Here is a 17,877-nt window from a genome sequence, read left to right on the forward strand (position 1 = left end):
AAATAGATTGTCATGACATTGTGACATTAGAAATTGCAATAAGAATAGTGTACCTTTGCTTCCGTGGATTCCAAGGATCAAACAAAAATGAATATTCATCCTAATACTAGTCTAAGATTTTAATTAATCTGCTCAAGTTTTAATTAATCTAGTTAATTGTGAATATCGTATCGATTAATTCTACAGAGATTACAGTTGAACTATCAGATTCTCTTATTCTCAATTCTCTTATTTAAGAATTTCTGACCAGACAGCTCTGACATTAATCCAATCTATTTTTAAACGAACCCCATGAACGATTGAATTTTTCCATCCCAAACATTCCTAAATCTGTTCACAGTTTTTCAAACTTTGCAAAACTTTTACCAAAATACATGCATACTAACGATCTTCGATTTTCCTTGCAGACAACCATAAAAGTGTACGCCAACTGCCTGCGACCAGACATCGAGTACAAGACCCTGTGCATCTCGTACGAAACGACTTGTCGTGAGATCGTCCAGAACTTATTGAACAAGTATCGCATGAGGCACCGTGATCCCAAGCTGTACTACCTCACCATGGAGGTCACCGTACGAAGACCCAACGTGAGGACCGTTCTTCCTTTGGACGAGGATGCAAGGCCTGCCGTCTTACAATCGTGTCATCCTCGTGGCGATTCCAGGTACGATTCCGGTCATCTTTTCTCCATCTACTCTTTTAAACTTACCTTCCCCTCGGTTTCGGTCGGCTACGTGACGTAATTTCAGGGCTCGCGACCGACCGTAAACACGACTTCTTGTGGGTCGATGAGCACGAGCCAACGACGAGCAACGTCCTTTCGAGAGAGATTCCCTTTGTTCTGGCTTCTTCGAGTCGTCTGGCTCGACCGCGCGAGACGTGCCTTTATTTATGCTAACGAGTTGGGGGAATAAGTCGGAGGATGGAGGCTTCCTCGTTTCGCTTAGATTTTTAATCGAAATGGTAGTAGCGTTATAAATACAGTGGTCCGCTGTTTAGCTTCTGTGATATGAACTTTCATAGGGTGATGAAAAAGTTACGATGGTGTACTTATTGAACTGGAAAAATATCCTCATAAACTGTATTACAAATCGATGTAATCTTCAACTTTCTTTTTAGAAAAGGCAATACGTCCATAGGGGAAGCTAGTGGTTGCAAGTAGACCACGAATGTCCACGTGTTTATGGAAAATTTAAATGTGCAAAAATGAAAGAATTGACTACTTGAATTTCTTCAATTGTTCACAAATGCAGCAGTTCGTAGAAATATAAATTTGCATAAACATCTGCAATCTACATCTGAATTGGTATAATTTAAGCACATGTTTCGTATAGCAAGGAACACATATTTCGTATTATGCAAGGATCCATTATATTTCAGTTCTCGTTTCAACGTAAAATGCAAATGTATGTATTCCTAAAGACAAAGAAAGGTGTCGAGATACTTAAATTTCGGGAAAGGTCTGCGAACAGAAGGCAGAAACGTTTAGGTTTTAAGTGTCGAAGCTTTGTGTCGCGCGATAGGGAGAAGGTTGGAAGTCAACAGTGTTTTCATGGTAGTTCGAAACTTCCGGCAAAGATATACGTAGACAGACAGTGTTTGACTGGAAGTTTCGGGTCCGGTGTTTTTACGTAGAAGTAGCGTTCGTCGATTCTCTTTGAACTCGCCGACCCCTACGATATCCATGAAATTCACGGATGTTTTCTTGTTGCAGATTCTCGTTGCAAACACGCCGTGGTGGACTTGTCAAAATATACGACAGCGCGCTCATGTCCGGAGTAAGTTACGCACACTTCAGAACCGTTTTACATGTTTCCTCGTAATTTAATTTGCTATTTCGTTCTATTCCATCTTATTTTACTTTACTCTATTTTAAAACGTTTAATATTTCCATATTCTTTCCATATTCTTCTCTATTCTGTTCTGCTGCGTTGTACTCCATTTTAATTTACTGTATTTCATCGTACTTGACAGTTTGACTTTAATAGAGACTGACTTTAAAGCAAATATTTACAAAAAAAGAGTAGAAACACAAGAAGTGAATGTAAAAATCAAAGTGACACAGAAAATGATCCCTTAATTATTATGTAAAGAGCGGTGTATATTATTCTCTGCTCTCACTTATTGTAATTTTCTTTCTTCTAATGTATTATGTTCTGTCTTATTCTGTGTTTTATTCTATAAAATTGTATGTGCTACCTTACCGATATTTTTACAAGTAATTTATCAAGAATATTTTATCGTTTACAGTCAAAGTACAAGAGTCTACTAGTCTCAGAACAGACTACCGTGGACGAACTGATCCAGATGTTATTGAGCTGCTACAGTTCTAAAGAACGCGTCGAACAATTCTCTCTATACGAGGTCTGCGAAGGCGAAGAGTACCAAAGGAAGTTGCATCCTGACGACTCACCCCTTAAAGTCACGCAACGATGGGCAAGCGCCGATCGTCATCTTCGCATAAGACGCAACCCTGACTACAATCCTCATAGAAGAAAAGTACATAAACCAGTTATTAACTACCTTAGATTCCCTTAATTAATCCACAATTACCTGAGAAACTTTCTAAATATTTTTATTGAATACTCGGAATATGTATTTGAAAAGCTTCCTCAATATTATTCTACCCAGCAAGTTAAAAAATTAATTATCAGAAGGCAAACTAGCCGATTTCTAATTTCTCCACAAAAGTCGATTTCTAAGAAACCAAACGATCATTGTACGTGTTCTCACGCAAAGAACAAAGGAATTCCTAATCTTGGATGTTCTCCAAGACTGCCGATTGTAATTGCGCGTACGAACGCATCTCGCTGCGTCAACCAACATAATCGGCGTCATTCATTAGAACATAATAGAAAGTCAAATTCGTTACACAATCGTCCTGTTCGCAGAGCATGTGGGCGTCGGACTCGAGCATCAGCATGGCGATGTCAAGACTGAACCTCCACAGTACCCATCAAGCCCATTACAACCCAGGAAACGACAACAACAATCATTTGCAGTTGTATCAGCATAAAGATACCAGTTCGATCAACAATAATAACATCCATAAGATCGACCAACATCATCTGTCCTTGGGCTCGCTGAATCAGCAACCAAGAATCGTGGTGCCCCACGCGACACAACTACCGCAGTTGCAACTACCTCGAATGCAACAATTGCCTCAGAGCGTTCCATCAACGCCAATCTCATCGAAACATATCACAGCGTCCTCGTACGCGGACTACGAAAATTATTTGTTCATATAAACGTTGTATAATTAATTGTAATTTGTTGATAGAATTGATTCATGAATGATATAGAATGTAAAAATGAAAAATGAAGTTGCAGCTGCATGAAATGTGCTGATAATTGGCTGCAGCTTTTTCTCAATCGTGTTAAGCAGTATTTGAAGCAAGAAGTTGAGTAATGGTGAGAGTTAAAATGTGGCGAGATTTTTCAGGTAGGGCCTAGTTTTCTTTGAAAATTAGAATTTAAGGGAAGATTTTGGAGGAAGATTAATTTGCAGGAATGTAGTTCTTCAGATTTGAGATTATTTGTGAATTGTAATGGATTATGAAGGAATAGAAAGTAAATGGTAAAAAGGAGCACGGATTCGTGTCTCGGCTGTATCACGTCGATCAGACGGAACAAAGAGAATTTACGATTATAGTCAATAGCGAGAACAATTGTACCAAAGGTAGACGTATGAAATGTTAGGTAAATAGTATATTCAGACGTATATTGTGTAAATGTCTTGCGATAGAGAGATATGCTAATGGACAAAGTCGAAGTGTAATAACATGTAAGCCTTTGGGACTTATCTGAACGTCGTCGTTAAAGTATTGAATTAAATGTTTCACAATTTTATGATGTATTACGAGGAGATAAATAATCGAGGGGAATATTAATATTTTTACAGGCAACTTCTATAGAATTTGTATAAGAATTTAAAAATGGTACAAAATAGTCCCGCGGGTTTCACACCATCGTGTATTTATATGTTAGAAATTACATTTTACCCAAGAAGATCGAGGAATGTAACAGTTATTTATTTATAACAATCGTGTATGCGTCTAAGAGAGCGAGCCTGGAAATTTTAAGTTATTTTAGCAGGATCCCGCGCTGTAAATTTCGTCGTGCAATATGATCGAACGGGATTCGAGTGTAAATATATCGAATAAACGACGAGGTACTCGGATAGCTTTGGTAATTACCCCTAGTAACCAGTCGCGATTGTAAATGTTACAAAAATTGACGAGTTTATCTGGTTTAATTTTCACAGAGCTTGCATTTAAAGAAACATACTATCAATATTATATCTTCTTTTTATAAATCGTTGTAAATAGGCAATTCTATCTTCTATCTTTTCTACTCTTTTCATCACGTTTCGTTAAGGTTGCATCGATTGCCAAAGAGTCGCCACGATATAAAACTGAAAACCGCGTAGATTTAATCACGTGCGACAAAACAAGCAGAGCCTATTTCTTTTTCGCCGCTTATGCGTGTTGCAAATGTGAAATCGTTGCGTCGAGATTGCGCAAATAGATCGCGAGTTCCGCGCGATTTACCAGCTTAACTTGTAACGAGTACAATGAACCTTGTATTATTCCAAGCGACACGGTAGAATGTAAATATTCATTTTGTAACGTCGTTTATAATTCATCGAAGAAAAAAAGTTTCGTCTCACGTGTCTAAAAATTTAATCGATTTTCATTCCCCTATAATCTTCGTGTTTCCTTACGACTAATAAAATAACACAATAAGATAATTAGTTGGTTGCGTGTTATGCACTTATGAGGAATTTAAAAACACAAAGATGGAACAACCCACATAGTATAGAAAATAATATAAAATATCCAAAGTGCAGTACAATTTATTTACGTATAGTATTTAATTCGTATTTTTTATGTCTCGATCTCGCTTTTATTTCAAAGAAAAATTTTCAAGAAATTTTGAAGTATAATTTTATTAAATTTAAGAAATTTTCTACAGATAGAAAATAATCTAAAAGATACGAGGGGGTTAGTAGGTAAAATAAATTTGTTCTTAGTAGTATTTATAAAAGGATAAATTTGCATAATTGTCCGCGATCTAATATGCAATTAGGTTGAACATGGAGATAACAACACGTTGCATTGTGTGATGATAAAAATTTTATTTACAAATGCGACAAATGTAGGAATTTTGCTTACCAGTGACGTATCGGAGAGGAACGAGCGTAACGGTTGATCGATTATCGATCGCTATACTTTCAGGATTTTCCTAATAATAGTTAACGCTTTTACCCTTCCCCTGAAATCGTCGCTATATAATTTTCTCCGGTATCTTCCTAAACGCGTTCCTTTGTCGACGATACGTCGTTCTCTCCGTGAAATCACTGATAGAGGAGAGATTCACTGAGATGTAACAATAATAAACTTTACATTAAATACGATTAGAATCTAGCTATTTTTTTTCTTTTTTTTTAAAGGACTATGCGGAGTGTTACAGTAATAGAAATATTTATTTTCCAAGGAGAAGGGGTTCGTCTTGCGGGATACTTTCTGGAAAAATCGAGGGTGGGCCGTGTCGAAGGGGAACGGGGATGATGGAGGGACAAATAGGGGGAGGGGAAATATATTTTTTTTCATTTGAAGTTTCAAAGGATAACATCACAGCATTGACATATCAACATCGAAACGATCAAAGCATCGCGCTCCTCGAGACTCGTCGACGACGAAATTAATCGTCGATCAAGTCGATCGATCGTGTGTTTCCTATCTACTCCTTCCGAATATTAATTTCGAAGTTTCTTCTGCCGAAGTTGAATCGATTAGAGGTAAGAATTTTGTTAACCGTCGAGGAACTCTCGAAGGGCGCGCTGCCACGGCCGTAACACTTTTCATTTTTGCTATAGAACAATTTACAACATCTCGTTTAATTAATCACCTCAATTCCGTCTCCGAAGAACCGCAGCTCGCGCATACTGAACCGCAAATTCTCACGTTCTCCTCTTTTCCTCCTTTCTTTTTCTTTTTTTTTTTTCTTTTTTTTGTTATTCATCCGTTTCTTCCTCTCTCTCGAACTCGTTCACACAAACGCATACAGACATACACTTGCTCCAATTTCTCCTCTCGTCCATTAAACTCGACGCGATTAGACGAACCTTTTAATTCGTTTAACAGCAAAGTCATCGATTATCCATTTTCAATGAATATCCTCTTTCTTCTCGTTACTCGCACGCTGATTCCTCCGCGACAACAACGAAATAAAATTCGCCCGAGGAAAACGAATTAGATCGCTCTCTTATCTCAACTTTCTTCCTTCCTTTTTGCAGTTTTATTTTCTTCTTTTTTACATTCTTTCTCCCTTCCTTTCTTCCTTGCTTTCGTTCGCTTGTCCGCAATCGAAATCAGTCGCACGAGGGAATAATAGACAATATACACAGGGAAAAAACTTTGATCCAACGAACCAGCCGCAAAAGAAAATAAGTGACCGAGAACGTGAATGCGCGGCGTTTGTTCCTTAGCGTTAGGAGACACAACGTGCACACACGCACCACGTGAGGCAGACACGCGTGAAAGCACGTCGAAATTGAACACGTTAGAATTCACGTACACAGGCGACAGGACTTCGTCCTCGGAGCGACGCCGGTTGATTCGAATCGACGATCGTATTTAATTATACGGGACGGCGTGAACAAGAAGCAGCTCTTAGCAGTTGCCATTTTTTATCGTAATCGTATCGACCGGGCTTACGTCGTAATATCTTTTTTCCTTCAACGATCAACTATCAATTTCGCTAAAGATAAAAGAAGAAGACAATTGCGAAAATATCGATTAGTTTGTCAAGGCTGACCGCGAGACGAAGAATATTTTCAGCCGCGTTTTAGTTCTTTTGTTTTTAAAAATATTCGGACTGCATGCAATCGTCTCTATCTGTCTCTACTACAGCTCGATCTAATTCTAAAACGTTTTTAAAACGCGTATGATCGACGGTGAACAGCGAACGTCTTACGCTTCGTTTTTCTGTTTTGCTATGGTACTGTTGCCATTTTAGATTACGTCTAATAATCGAATACAGAAAGCGGCAGCAGGAAGCCGATAGAACGCGTCAATGTTCCCATTCTGTTCGCGCAGAAACGTATTTCCGTTGATGCGTCTGCCGCGGTTTATTACATGCATAATCGAAGACAAAATCACGATCATCGAGTCAAACCGACAATGGCGTCCATCGTGATCCTAGCACTACTTTTCTTTTATTCTTCGTCTTCCATCTCCTCTCTTCTGCCTCTCTGTGTACACACAGATATATACTTTCGAAACCACGCTGTACGCAATGTACCCAATAATATTTCATTGCGAAAGCCTTAAGGCTCTTTACAAGGACAGGCGTTTCGCCATATACGTCCCTAAAGCAAACATAACACCGAGGCACGGTCCACATCTACGAAGAATTTGCTAAAAATTGTTCAAAAGGAGAACAAATTTTTTCACAGAATATGGCTCGTACGAAACGATTATCTTTCGTTCGATGCTTTGTTCTTATAGTGCCTTATTCTCTTATTTTTTTCTTTTGTTTTTTTTTTTTTTTGGACCTTCCAACCATTCGTGTAATTGGGGTTGCATTCTTCGAGGAGTGCGTCGATCGATCGCACGAAATCGCCCGCCGCGACGCCGGCAAAAGCAGTCTAGATTTTAACAACACATTCACGTGCACATGGTGCAAACCAACGCAACAATTCACTCCTAATTAATTTAAACTCGCGCCCTAATTTTTTTAAATACATCGAACGAATTGTACTTACGCCCTCTCGACTCTCGCAACTCTTGAAGAAAGGCTTACCCTCTATCTCTCCCGCATCCAGTCTTCCCTCTCTCATCTTTCTCTCGTTTCTTCCTAAACAGCTTAAACATCGATATTTAAACGCTCGTTAATATGTTCTCGTTAAGTCTTTCAGAAGAAAATTCGATTGCGTTGCCGATTGGACTTTCAGCTTTCCTGCATGACATCGCGATTTCCAGTGAATTGTATCATTTCTTTTTTGTCTTTCGAATTTTTCTTTTTTCGCCTTTTTTTAATACTTTTTTATTTGGCTGGCTTGTGATGGGAGATATTATCTTTGTTCTCTTTTGTTTTCGCTAGAACAGAATGTGTGTCGATTTTTATAGGCATCGAACGAACTTGTCGCGTGCGAGTTTTAATCCTAGATCGTTTTACTGAGAAATACTACACAGATTTCCTTTGTCTTTTTTTTTTGTTTTTTTTACGTAGATCCGAATTGACGTCGATCGAAAGCTACAAGTTACGTTTCATATAATTTTTTTTCTCTCGTTTTGCATTTAATTTAGCGCGCTAATGCACGTGTTACAGATTCGAACACTAGTCTTCGATATATCGAAAGAAAGAACGGACTGGAAGCCGCTAAAATCCTAAAACGAAATCGTTAATGATTACAAAACCGACGGATCTTGCGTCAGTTAACTACTAGGGATCGTACCGTAAGAAATATTAAGGGCTTCTTTGAAATTCGTGTATCGTGGGTGAGTGTGTGTGTGTATGTGTGTGTGTGTGTGGTATGTATGTGGCCACGTGAGACACCATAATTCGTATCAGGTCTGCATGACGTGGGTTTCTATCGCTGCCTTTCGAGCGAAAGATTCTTACAAAATATTATAAAAAATTCTCATTTGCTTAAGGATGTGGGCTAGATATTGTTACACATCCTCTATCAATCGCGTCATTGACGTCTAGAAAAAATTGTATACAATAGCTACGATTTAAAATCGAGTCGCCTATACGTTGCGGCGCTATTCGTAGTTAAATCGCAGAAACAGAGAAACTTGTTAAAATAATCGAGCAAACGTGATATAAGAACGTTACCCTAGTACAAACGGCTTCTGTTCGACACGAGGAAACAAAGTTCGAAAGAAACTCTAGCTACTACCGAGCATTCGTTTCCAAATTGCACTCGAATCGCGTCGTAAAGAAACCGAAACGCACGCTCCTTCTCGCATTGAATTTTGACTGAAACTCGCCTACATCGAAGTAGAAGCGTGAGTATCTTTAAATAGACATCACCAGTGATAGTGTTTTGCAAATATATTTTACCTAGTATTTACAAACGTTGGCTACAAAAAACATTTTACAGTTAGCGACCAATAGAATCCTCGCGAAACTGGAAAACGTGAAAAATCGTGAAACGTGAAACTCGAACATTCCATAATTTGTCTCGAATTCGAAACAAACTATCTTTTTATATTTGTCATAGATTTTTCAGCATCTTCGCTCGATTTATAAAAATCTTCCAGTCTAAAGATAAAATATGGAATTTTCGACAAGCGAAATTATTACGGCGCGAAGCGCCAATAAAATTCGTTTAACAGCGTAGCGATTGAAAATTTAGGTCGAATGCTGATCTCCACACGATCGTCTACTTAATTCTTAAGGCGTCTCGAAAGTTCATCTTGAGAGCGTTCCACGAAGACTTTCGCTTCGATACTCGCTCGATCCATGGGTGGCGCCATTAAAATTCAATAAACGGCGTTGCACGAAGATTTTTGTAATCTTCAACAACTATATAATCTTCCAGCGCCAATTTAATGTGGCGAACAAACAACGGGCTTAATAAGAATTTGAAACACTTTCGATAAGACGACGACGCTGAATCGCTGGCAGAGATACATATATCGACAAGAAATTACGATCCACGCTCAAGTTTTGAGATTCAAAGGACCGTGCGCCAAATCCTTATTTTTAATTTATTTTTAAAGAAAAATATGCCAGCGATCGGCCGTGGAAAATGCGAAAACTGCGTGAAAACGATAAGAAAACCTCGCTAAATTCACACAGCAACGTCATACACGAACGCATATCGAACGTAATCGTTCCTGCAAAGAAACGCTTCGTTTCGCTAGTCTAATGATGCATAAGTGATCGTTTTAAGTAAAATTCCCTAAATTAATTTAGAAAAATTCATTATCTTACGTTTCGTACATTTTCTTTTTTTTCCTTTTTTTCTTTTTTTGCCCTTTTGATATTATTTAATTATACTGGCCGTGCGCAAGGCTATTTCTGCGAAGAATGGCGAGCTCGAGATTTGTTCGTTCTACTTAAGAAACAACGTTGATGCGTGCATCTAAAAAAGAAATCAATATACACGAACGACCAAAATTCGATTAGCATTATCGGTTGTCACGATTACATTCGTGCAACTGGTATGCAATCAAGTGTTTGTATATCAAGTTTGTATATGTTTCTGTATGTATGCGTGTATGTGTATGAGTATGTTTGTGCATGTGTCTGTGTATATGTATTGCATCAATTACTCCATAAATATTTTTCGTATTTTAGTTGCAGCAAGTTCGTAGTGCGTCAAAAGCGTTGATCACGAGGACCGAAAGTGTTTGTAGATCCGTAAAAACAATGAGAAACGTTGACAAATATTCAGCATTACCATGATCCTCGCTGCAGCTGACGACGCTGCATTCACGACAAAATCGAAACGGAAAGGACTTGTTTTTAAAGGCTTCTTACAATATTTACACGATATCTATTGATTCTATGGTATAGTATCATCTTTCTTGTTTCACTTTCTATCCACTTTCATTCTATTCCTTTCATTGTCTCCCATTCATTCTTGCTCTCATACTCACATTTTGCCTCGATCGGAATTTTGTCGAGTGACAAAGGTAAAAGTGTTCACTGCGTACATACGTATACAATATATTTATATATATATAATAATATTATTATTTATATATGTATACTATATACACAAAATGTGTTTCACTGTGTGTTCTCGTGTGCGTGTGCCCGTGTATGCCTGTCTGTGCATGTGTAACACGTGTGTGTATGTGTGTGTGTATGTGTATTCACATTTCACCAAATAGACTCTAATAAAACGTATAAACACGTGAGCCTAGCGCGGCGATCATCAACGCGCCATCGTATCGATAATCGAAAACTTTTAATCGCGTACGACAATAATGATTGATTATCTCTGATCCCAACCCATCGCCACGCAACGTTAATTCGTTTCGTTATTTTATTTTTGTCGAGTTCCTTCCATACTCGATATCGTGAAATTCTGTACGAACCTCGTGACGAATACGCGAAATTTCTAAAATTTCTAGAATTAAGAATTTAATCATGCGATCGATCCTAAGGTAAATCGACTAGAGATCATTTTCCTCGTTTCTCCTCTCTTCTCTCTAAATCGAAGCAACTATCGCTGTTCTGTCGGCCGAATTGAAAGAATTCCACGCGAAATTCATATCGAAGTTTCTTATTTCTTTTTCCTATGATTTCTCTTTTTTGTTCGTTTCTCACGATTTTATTTTATACTTCCTTCTTTCTTTTTTTTTCTTTTTTTCGTTCAATTAGCTCCGGACGATCGTCTACCTAATTTCGAGCGAAAATCTCGTGGCGTTTAATGAAGACTCGATGCCGATTCACGAGTTCCCCTAGCTGGCTGATAAATCATCGATCTGAAAAATCTGATGTTTCTCGTGGGGTTGGGTAATAGGGGCCCGGGAGGAGTCAGCGCAAAGATTAAGGCCCCAGGGCTCTTTTTCTCTCCTTTCCTTTCTCTCTTATTCTCATGCTCTCCCTTCTCTCTCACTCTTTCTCATTCTTAAAAGTGTGTTTCTCTTTAGCTTTGTTCACGTGACTGTTCTTATGTCAATACTCATCTCGTTGAGCTGGCTCCGCGAATGGGGGATTTATCCTGTGCGTACCTCATCGACAAGGACATTCGATTATTCGTTTCAATCCGCCCATCGTTATGCGGAATTCCTGTTGGAAAAAATGCTCGTGAAAATTTTTCGCTGCCGCCAACACGCTCCATCTCTCTCACTCGCACACTTTTTCTCTCTCACACGCTCTCCATTTACGCGAACGAACTTTGTAATTAATTTGATAAAATTTCTGTAAAACGGAGGAGGGTTGGGGGATGGGAACAGAACAAAGCCATTTACTCGATAGTTTCATGACAACAACAATTGGTTTCACTAGAATGGGTCTTTCTACTTGTACGATATCTATCGAATGGTCAAGAAAACGATCGTTACGAAATCAACAAGGCTCCTTTAATCGAGAGTACGATTACGAAAATAGAATCTACAATGTCTGTCACCATGGACACGTTACTCTTTTACGACAAATTGCGCCATGTTTACTTTGGAACCAATAAAATGAAAAAATAATGCACTAGCTCGCTAACTCTTGCTTCCATCATAACGAAAATAGTCGCAAACGGAAGAAAGTGTATACCTCGTAGGATGAAACATTCGTGTATCATAGACAAGCGTGCACGCGTACCATCTCAACAATCCAACAAATAAAAATCAAAGCGATTTACCTGAGATTCAAAATCTCAGCTCTACGAAAGAACAACACTTTGCATAATCAACATTTCTACTCTCTGTTACAGCGTAAAGTATCGTGCACGCTTCTTCGGTAACGAGAATCATTGGCATAATACGATGCAATGTATCTATAATAGAAGTTCTACATCGAGATCCGGCACCAATAAACGGACAGAATGAAGAAAATGAAAATGATTCTGCATGAAAACACGCTGAGTTCCATGCGTTACGTACGATGCCGTATACTAAAGGCTAGAAATATCGTAACGAAAGGCGATTTCTATGTAAATTATGGGACAGCTCGAACAACAAGGGTCTAGCTATTAAACAGTAAATCGAACAAAATGAACCATCTTACGGGTAGCGACAGGAAAGAAACCCCACTAACAGACCAGAGCGCAAATATTTTTTGTTTTCTTCGCTACGGTAGCGTTAAGCACGTTCGTACGTTCAGTAGCGTACCAGGTGGCGACCCCACTAAAGAGCAGTGGTGCGCAGGTGGGGACAGCGCTGTAGCGACAGGCCCCGGGGCCCCAGCTCCTAAATGGCGTTCAATGCGCGCGGATCTTGCTGCTGGCGACGCCTCGACGCGCTCCCGTAATCGACGCCACTGACGTACGATTCCTCCTCGTTGCCGTAGTCGTGTTCACTACGATCGCCCCGATCACGATCCATCCTCTCCAGCCTCGACTTTCGAGTTCCTTCGCTCATGTGTCCGCCGCTGTACGATCCTGATCCTAGATTTTTTGGTAAAATTCAATGTTACAGTTGTTAATATTAGTGGGGTTCAGGGAGCCTGAATTTCTGTAACTTGGCCACGATACCCCTTACGTGAATCTATAGAATTTAAGATGTTACAGAAATCAGGCGCGATTTTGGGGTAAAATTTGAAAGGAAGCGAATTTTGAATATCGTTGTTTCCTGCTCAAGTTTTTGATAGTGGAACATTGATAGGATTGGAGCTTGATTCTAAGAAGTAGAATTATTTATTATACGAGTTGTATAGAATTGATCGATTCCATAAATTGAATTGTAGAAAATTAATTTTAATCTCTTCTTAAATTTAATTCCGAAGATATTCCGTATTCCTTTCAAATTTTTGTTATTACTCAAGCTCGACGAGCTAAACTCATAATACGATTTAACTTATAATTCTCATAGTTGATGTTACAGTATTAAAACATCGAGCTTGGCAATCGAATTTCACGGGGTGTCACTCAAAAAACTAGATTACAGAAGAGATTGTTACTTCGACGTTAAGCTGGACGTTGAGGAACCAGTAAGTCCACCTACATGTCACACCTAAAACAACACCGCAACGACACACCATACACAGTGCATGCAAGCTAGTTATGCAAAAAAAAGAACAGGGCGCGTACAAAAAAGACAGAGAAAAACGAGAGGGGCAAAAAAAGACACGGTTTTGCAAAGACTCCGACGTTCGAGCTATCGTTGCGCTGGAGCGCAGACATCGAGAAATAAACGAGTCCTTGAAACTCGACGCAAGTCCTCCTCCATGGACTTGCTTCGACTAGAAGGAAAAAAACTATGCTTTTCATTGAAAGTGGATTTCGCGTTCGTTCAGAAAAAAAAAAGGAAAAAAAAGAACAAGGGGAGAGCACAAAAACAAAGCGAATATCCCAAAAGAAGGATTTCGAAGATCTTCCGAGAGACCGCGCTCTGAAATTCCTCTTGAAACAAGTCATGTTACGTGTAACATTATTCCATCGAAAAATCTGTGATCCTCTCGATTCCCATGATCAAGTCTCGTTAATTGATTACGCTTCGTTAGGCTATTCTATATCAACCTATTCTATGTGAGAAGGGTTGGTGGAAGGGCTTGCGAGACAACCAAAAACAAAAGGGGAGATAAAACGAACAAATAGAACAGAACTGTAAAAAAAAAGAGATTGATTAAAAATTGAAACGAGAACGTAAGGAGAATCACTTCCACAAAACAGAACAGAACAGAAATCTTCGTCGACGGATGAATCGAATGACAAAAATAATATAAAATAAAAGAGAATAGACGAATGAATTAAACAAAAAAACGATGGAAAAGTGAGGAACATTTGAGGTGAACCAAAGTAACCAAAATTAAATAACCAATCGATTAAATAAATAAATCCTTCTCTTTGGGTAAGAGAAACAAGAATAAGGTCCCGTTTCACCGGGCCCGTGCACCAAACCCGTCTATACTTACAACGCGGCCTTATTAAGGAGGTTTCCCTATAAACAGACAGTCTCTAATTCTCTCGATCGTCATCGTAATCCCCCGTGTATTAAGATTACGGGGGAAGGGGAAGGACGACAGAGTACAGAGAATTGGTCAGCCGGTCTACGCCGTAAAATCTCATCCGCGATGAGGAGGAAGTGTGTGTGTGGAAGAAGCGTCGTCGTGCGTGCGAGCGTTCTTTTAGCTCGACTCTTTGGGCTTGTTCTCGTCACCCGGACCATAGGTGAACTGGCCCTGTTTTCGGATGACTCCCGTGGCAGCCACCGCCTCCACGACTTTTACACGTAAACAAAGAGAACATCGGAGTCAGAGCTGATTGCCGATCATACTTCGACCTGGTGCTTTCTTTTCTTTTTTCCGTTTCCTTTTCTATTTTTCGTTTTTTTTTTTTTTTCTTTTCGTTTCTTTCTTTCTATTCTCGATCTGAGATTTTAATTTTGCCAGTGGTAACGGAATGTTTTAACTTTTTTCCTTTTTATATTTTAGGTAGAGTCGTCGTTTTGGTGGAGATTATTGCGATTCATCGAATGAGGACTTTTTTTTTACGATGGAACGAAAGAGAAAAAGATAGAGAGTATGCAAGGGTGGACGGTCACGCGCTTGTTTACGTGTTGTTAGTCTTGCGTAGCATGTTACACGCGTGGATTTTACGTGATCAACCCTTAACTGGTAGCTCATAAGATTTATTTTAAGATTTTGGATCCAACCAGGCGGTTACTATCCACGTGACACGTATTTCCTTCTGTCTATTAATATTCTCTGAGCATAAACATTGAAAAATTGAATCTTTGACGACATGCTAGTGCAAAATTATCGAAACGATGATTTTCTAGTCCGTTCTTCGTGCAGTCGATAATTTTACAAGAGGAGGAATAAAATTCTTCCATATATACAAAATAAAATTAACCAAAAGTAATATTTTTTTTACGTTAAAATATATAAAAAAATTCACTATGGTAAATGTTCAAATACTTTTACGAGCCTCTGTATACAATGTCATAATTGAGAAAATTGTTTAGAAATTATTCTACCGTACCAGTTGAGGGCATTGAACAAAAAGAATGAACGATCCATGAAACATGATAGCTTCATTCACGATACTATCAAGAAGACGTTAGTCTTTTCACTTTGAGAAGTCTTTGTCCGTGACGACATCGTGAACGCATGTTCTAAACGCTTTTAATGAATATTAATAGTCGAACAGATGTCACGGGTAAATCCACTCGTGTCAGGGTAGTAGACAGAGCGCAGCGTGCACGAGGTAAGCTGCAGCTAGAATTATATTAAACGATCGTAGAGATGAGGATGAATAATAGAGGCAGTGAAACTGACGACGAGGAATGGTCGTGTCTTTCTGGTGGAGCGCAGAAAGGAAGTGGATATGAGCAAAGAAAAACAATATGAAAACGTGATTGAAACTAACGAGAACGAACGCGCCATTGTCTTGCAGAGGTTGATACATGTTTGCCGATCCATATATCGTCGCTGAAAAGAAATTCAATATAAAGGTGTCGTGCTTTTTGTACGAATATCTTTCACCGTGATACGTGTATTTTTCTTGATAGTTCAAAGACTGCTAGTTTATTTTTAATCTGCCAAATCATGCGGAAAACGCGCAAGTTAAAATAATAAGTTTGTAGGTATAGTTTAAACCAGCGTTGTTCGCGTTGGTGGAACCTCCTTTCTTCCTTTCTTTTTTTTCTTTCTTTTTTATAGAACGTGATATTAAAATTTTTATAAGAGGAAAAGAAAAAGAAGGTTAAATAGGATTCTTGGAATTTCCGAGTTTATTTCGAACAGCGCTGATTTAAATAGAAGAAACAACGAGAGCAGGGTATATACAACGAAAATGAGAGATATAACTTCTCGCGCGTCATTCAGACGCTATAGCGTGCACACGAAGAAGAAGGACGTGCAGCGTACATCGAACGATATATCGTAATAATTTACAAGGCTGAGTATAGGTCTGCAACCAGCGACTAGCAGTCTTTCCAATAAAGAGTAACTACTACGTTCTAACACGAATCCATGCAACGGCTACGTGCAGCTAATGATACAACTACAGATGTGTTTCATTACTAGCTTCGAATGTCGCCATTGCTCTTTCTCGAGAATCCAACTCTCGATAACAAAAAAGAAAAAAAAAATGGAACAAAAGAGGAAAAACGAACGACGGTGTTTGTTCGCGCGTTGAAAAATACCAGAACGAATATAATCGTTTCTCTCCGATTTATTCTATCAGCTCAACCTTTTATCTATTTTCTTCTCTCTATTTTTCTACATCTTCAAGCAAGTAACGGAACACAGGGTGCGCGACGTTGGACTCGTAGAAAGAGAAAAGAAAGAAAAAGAGACGTGTGTACAATTTTGCGCTCGAGAAAAAGGTTGGGTTACCTCTTGGCTCGTGGCCGTAGTAACTCTCATGATGGGCACCTGAAGAGGCAAGAAGAAAGTGTCGAGTGTTAGTTGACGGAATTGGGGCTCGTTAGAGTTTCAAGTGAGCTAGAAACCTCGACCCAACCAGCCATGACTGAGAGGTGAGGATCGCATTGAGACTGTGTGAAAAGGATTGACAGTCGTGGACGAGAATAATGATGATGATATGTCGCGATCACCGAGCTTAAATAATTCTCTGTGGTAAGTAATTGACTGATATATGATTCGATGTCGTTGTCTAGATTTCCAGTCTGAGTCTATCGAAATCAAATCACGAAATACACAAAATTCCTCTTTTTACCAACAATTAAACGACCCAATTTTAAAATACCTTTGAAATACAAATACTCTACTCGTCTATGAAGGTGTACAATCCTAACCAGGCCATTCTCCGCGATAATGAAACTCACGTAGAATATTTGTACTTGGTAACATTCTGCTACGAGATCCTCGATGATAATATGCGACCATAATCGACGCGTCGCAATGAATATGATACCTGATGTGACGCGAGGTGTTAACGCGTCGACCGGTGCATCCGGTGCAGGGATTGGACGTGGCACTGTAGCGATCACTTGAGGATGCGTGGCCCTCCAGTAAGCTTCCAGGTACTCAGCTACGTGTTCGCAAGCTTCCTCCAGCTGATTCTCATCCAAGATCACGTCGAACATCTCTGTAGGACACTGAGCCAATTTCTCAGCAGCCACCATTTGTACGTTCAGATGTCTGATCTGCGACTTTCCACGCGACTTGATCAACCTTTGGAGTACTTTAGGTGACGAAATCTTCAGGTAGACGATCGTTGGCGCCAGGCTGGTCTTAGCTAACTGCGACGGATGATTGATGGTATCGCAGTCCAAAACTACCAACTAGAAA

The 17,877-nt window shown here is 39.2% G+C and overlaps 2 protein-coding genes across 20 annotated transcripts in view; one reads left to right on the forward strand and one right to left on the reverse strand.

Annotated features, from left to right (window-relative positions):
• The window catches only part of rau (RA domain-containing protein rau), a 50,692-nt gene extending 46,024 nt beyond the window's left edge, over positions 1-4,668 (forward strand). For all 3 annotated transcript variants that reach the window (XM_069124599.1, XM_069124600.1, XM_069124598.1), the window contains 4 exons: positions 408-664; positions 1,715-1,778; positions 2,251-2,499; positions 2,892-4,668. In XM_069124599.1, coding sequence (XP_068980700.1) covers positions 408-664; positions 1,715-1,778; positions 2,251-2,499; positions 2,892-3,248 — 927 coding nt within the window. In that variant the 3' untranslated portion in view covers positions 3,249-4,668. The remainder of the gene's footprint in view (positions 1-407; positions 665-1,714; positions 1,779-2,250; positions 2,500-2,891) is intronic.
• Positions 4,669-5,117: 449 nt separating this feature from the next.
• Positions 5,118-17,877, reverse strand: part of Ca-beta (Calcium channel protein beta subunit) — a 93,453-nt gene continuing 80,693 nt past the window's right edge. For 5 of the 17 annotated variants that reach the window (XM_069124594.1, XM_069124593.1, XM_069124592.1 and 2 more), the window contains 2 exons: positions 17,501-17,870; positions 14,860-16,050 (listed from right to left, as the gene is read on the reverse strand). In XM_069124594.1, coding sequence (XP_068980695.1) covers positions 15,794-16,050; positions 17,501-17,870 — 627 coding nt within the window. In that variant the 3' untranslated portion in view covers positions 14,860-15,793. The other 12 variants (XM_069124584.1, XM_069124580.1, XM_069124581.1 and 9 more) reach the window with 7 other exon arrangements.

Source organism: Bombus flavifrons, chromosome 12 (genome assembly GCF_040668555.2).
Source record: "Bombus flavifrons isolate JBK064 chromosome 12, iyBomFlav1_principal, whole genome shotgun sequence".
In the NCBI taxonomy this organism is placed as follows: Eukaryota; Metazoa; Arthropoda; class Insecta; order Hymenoptera; family Apidae; genus Bombus; species Bombus flavifrons.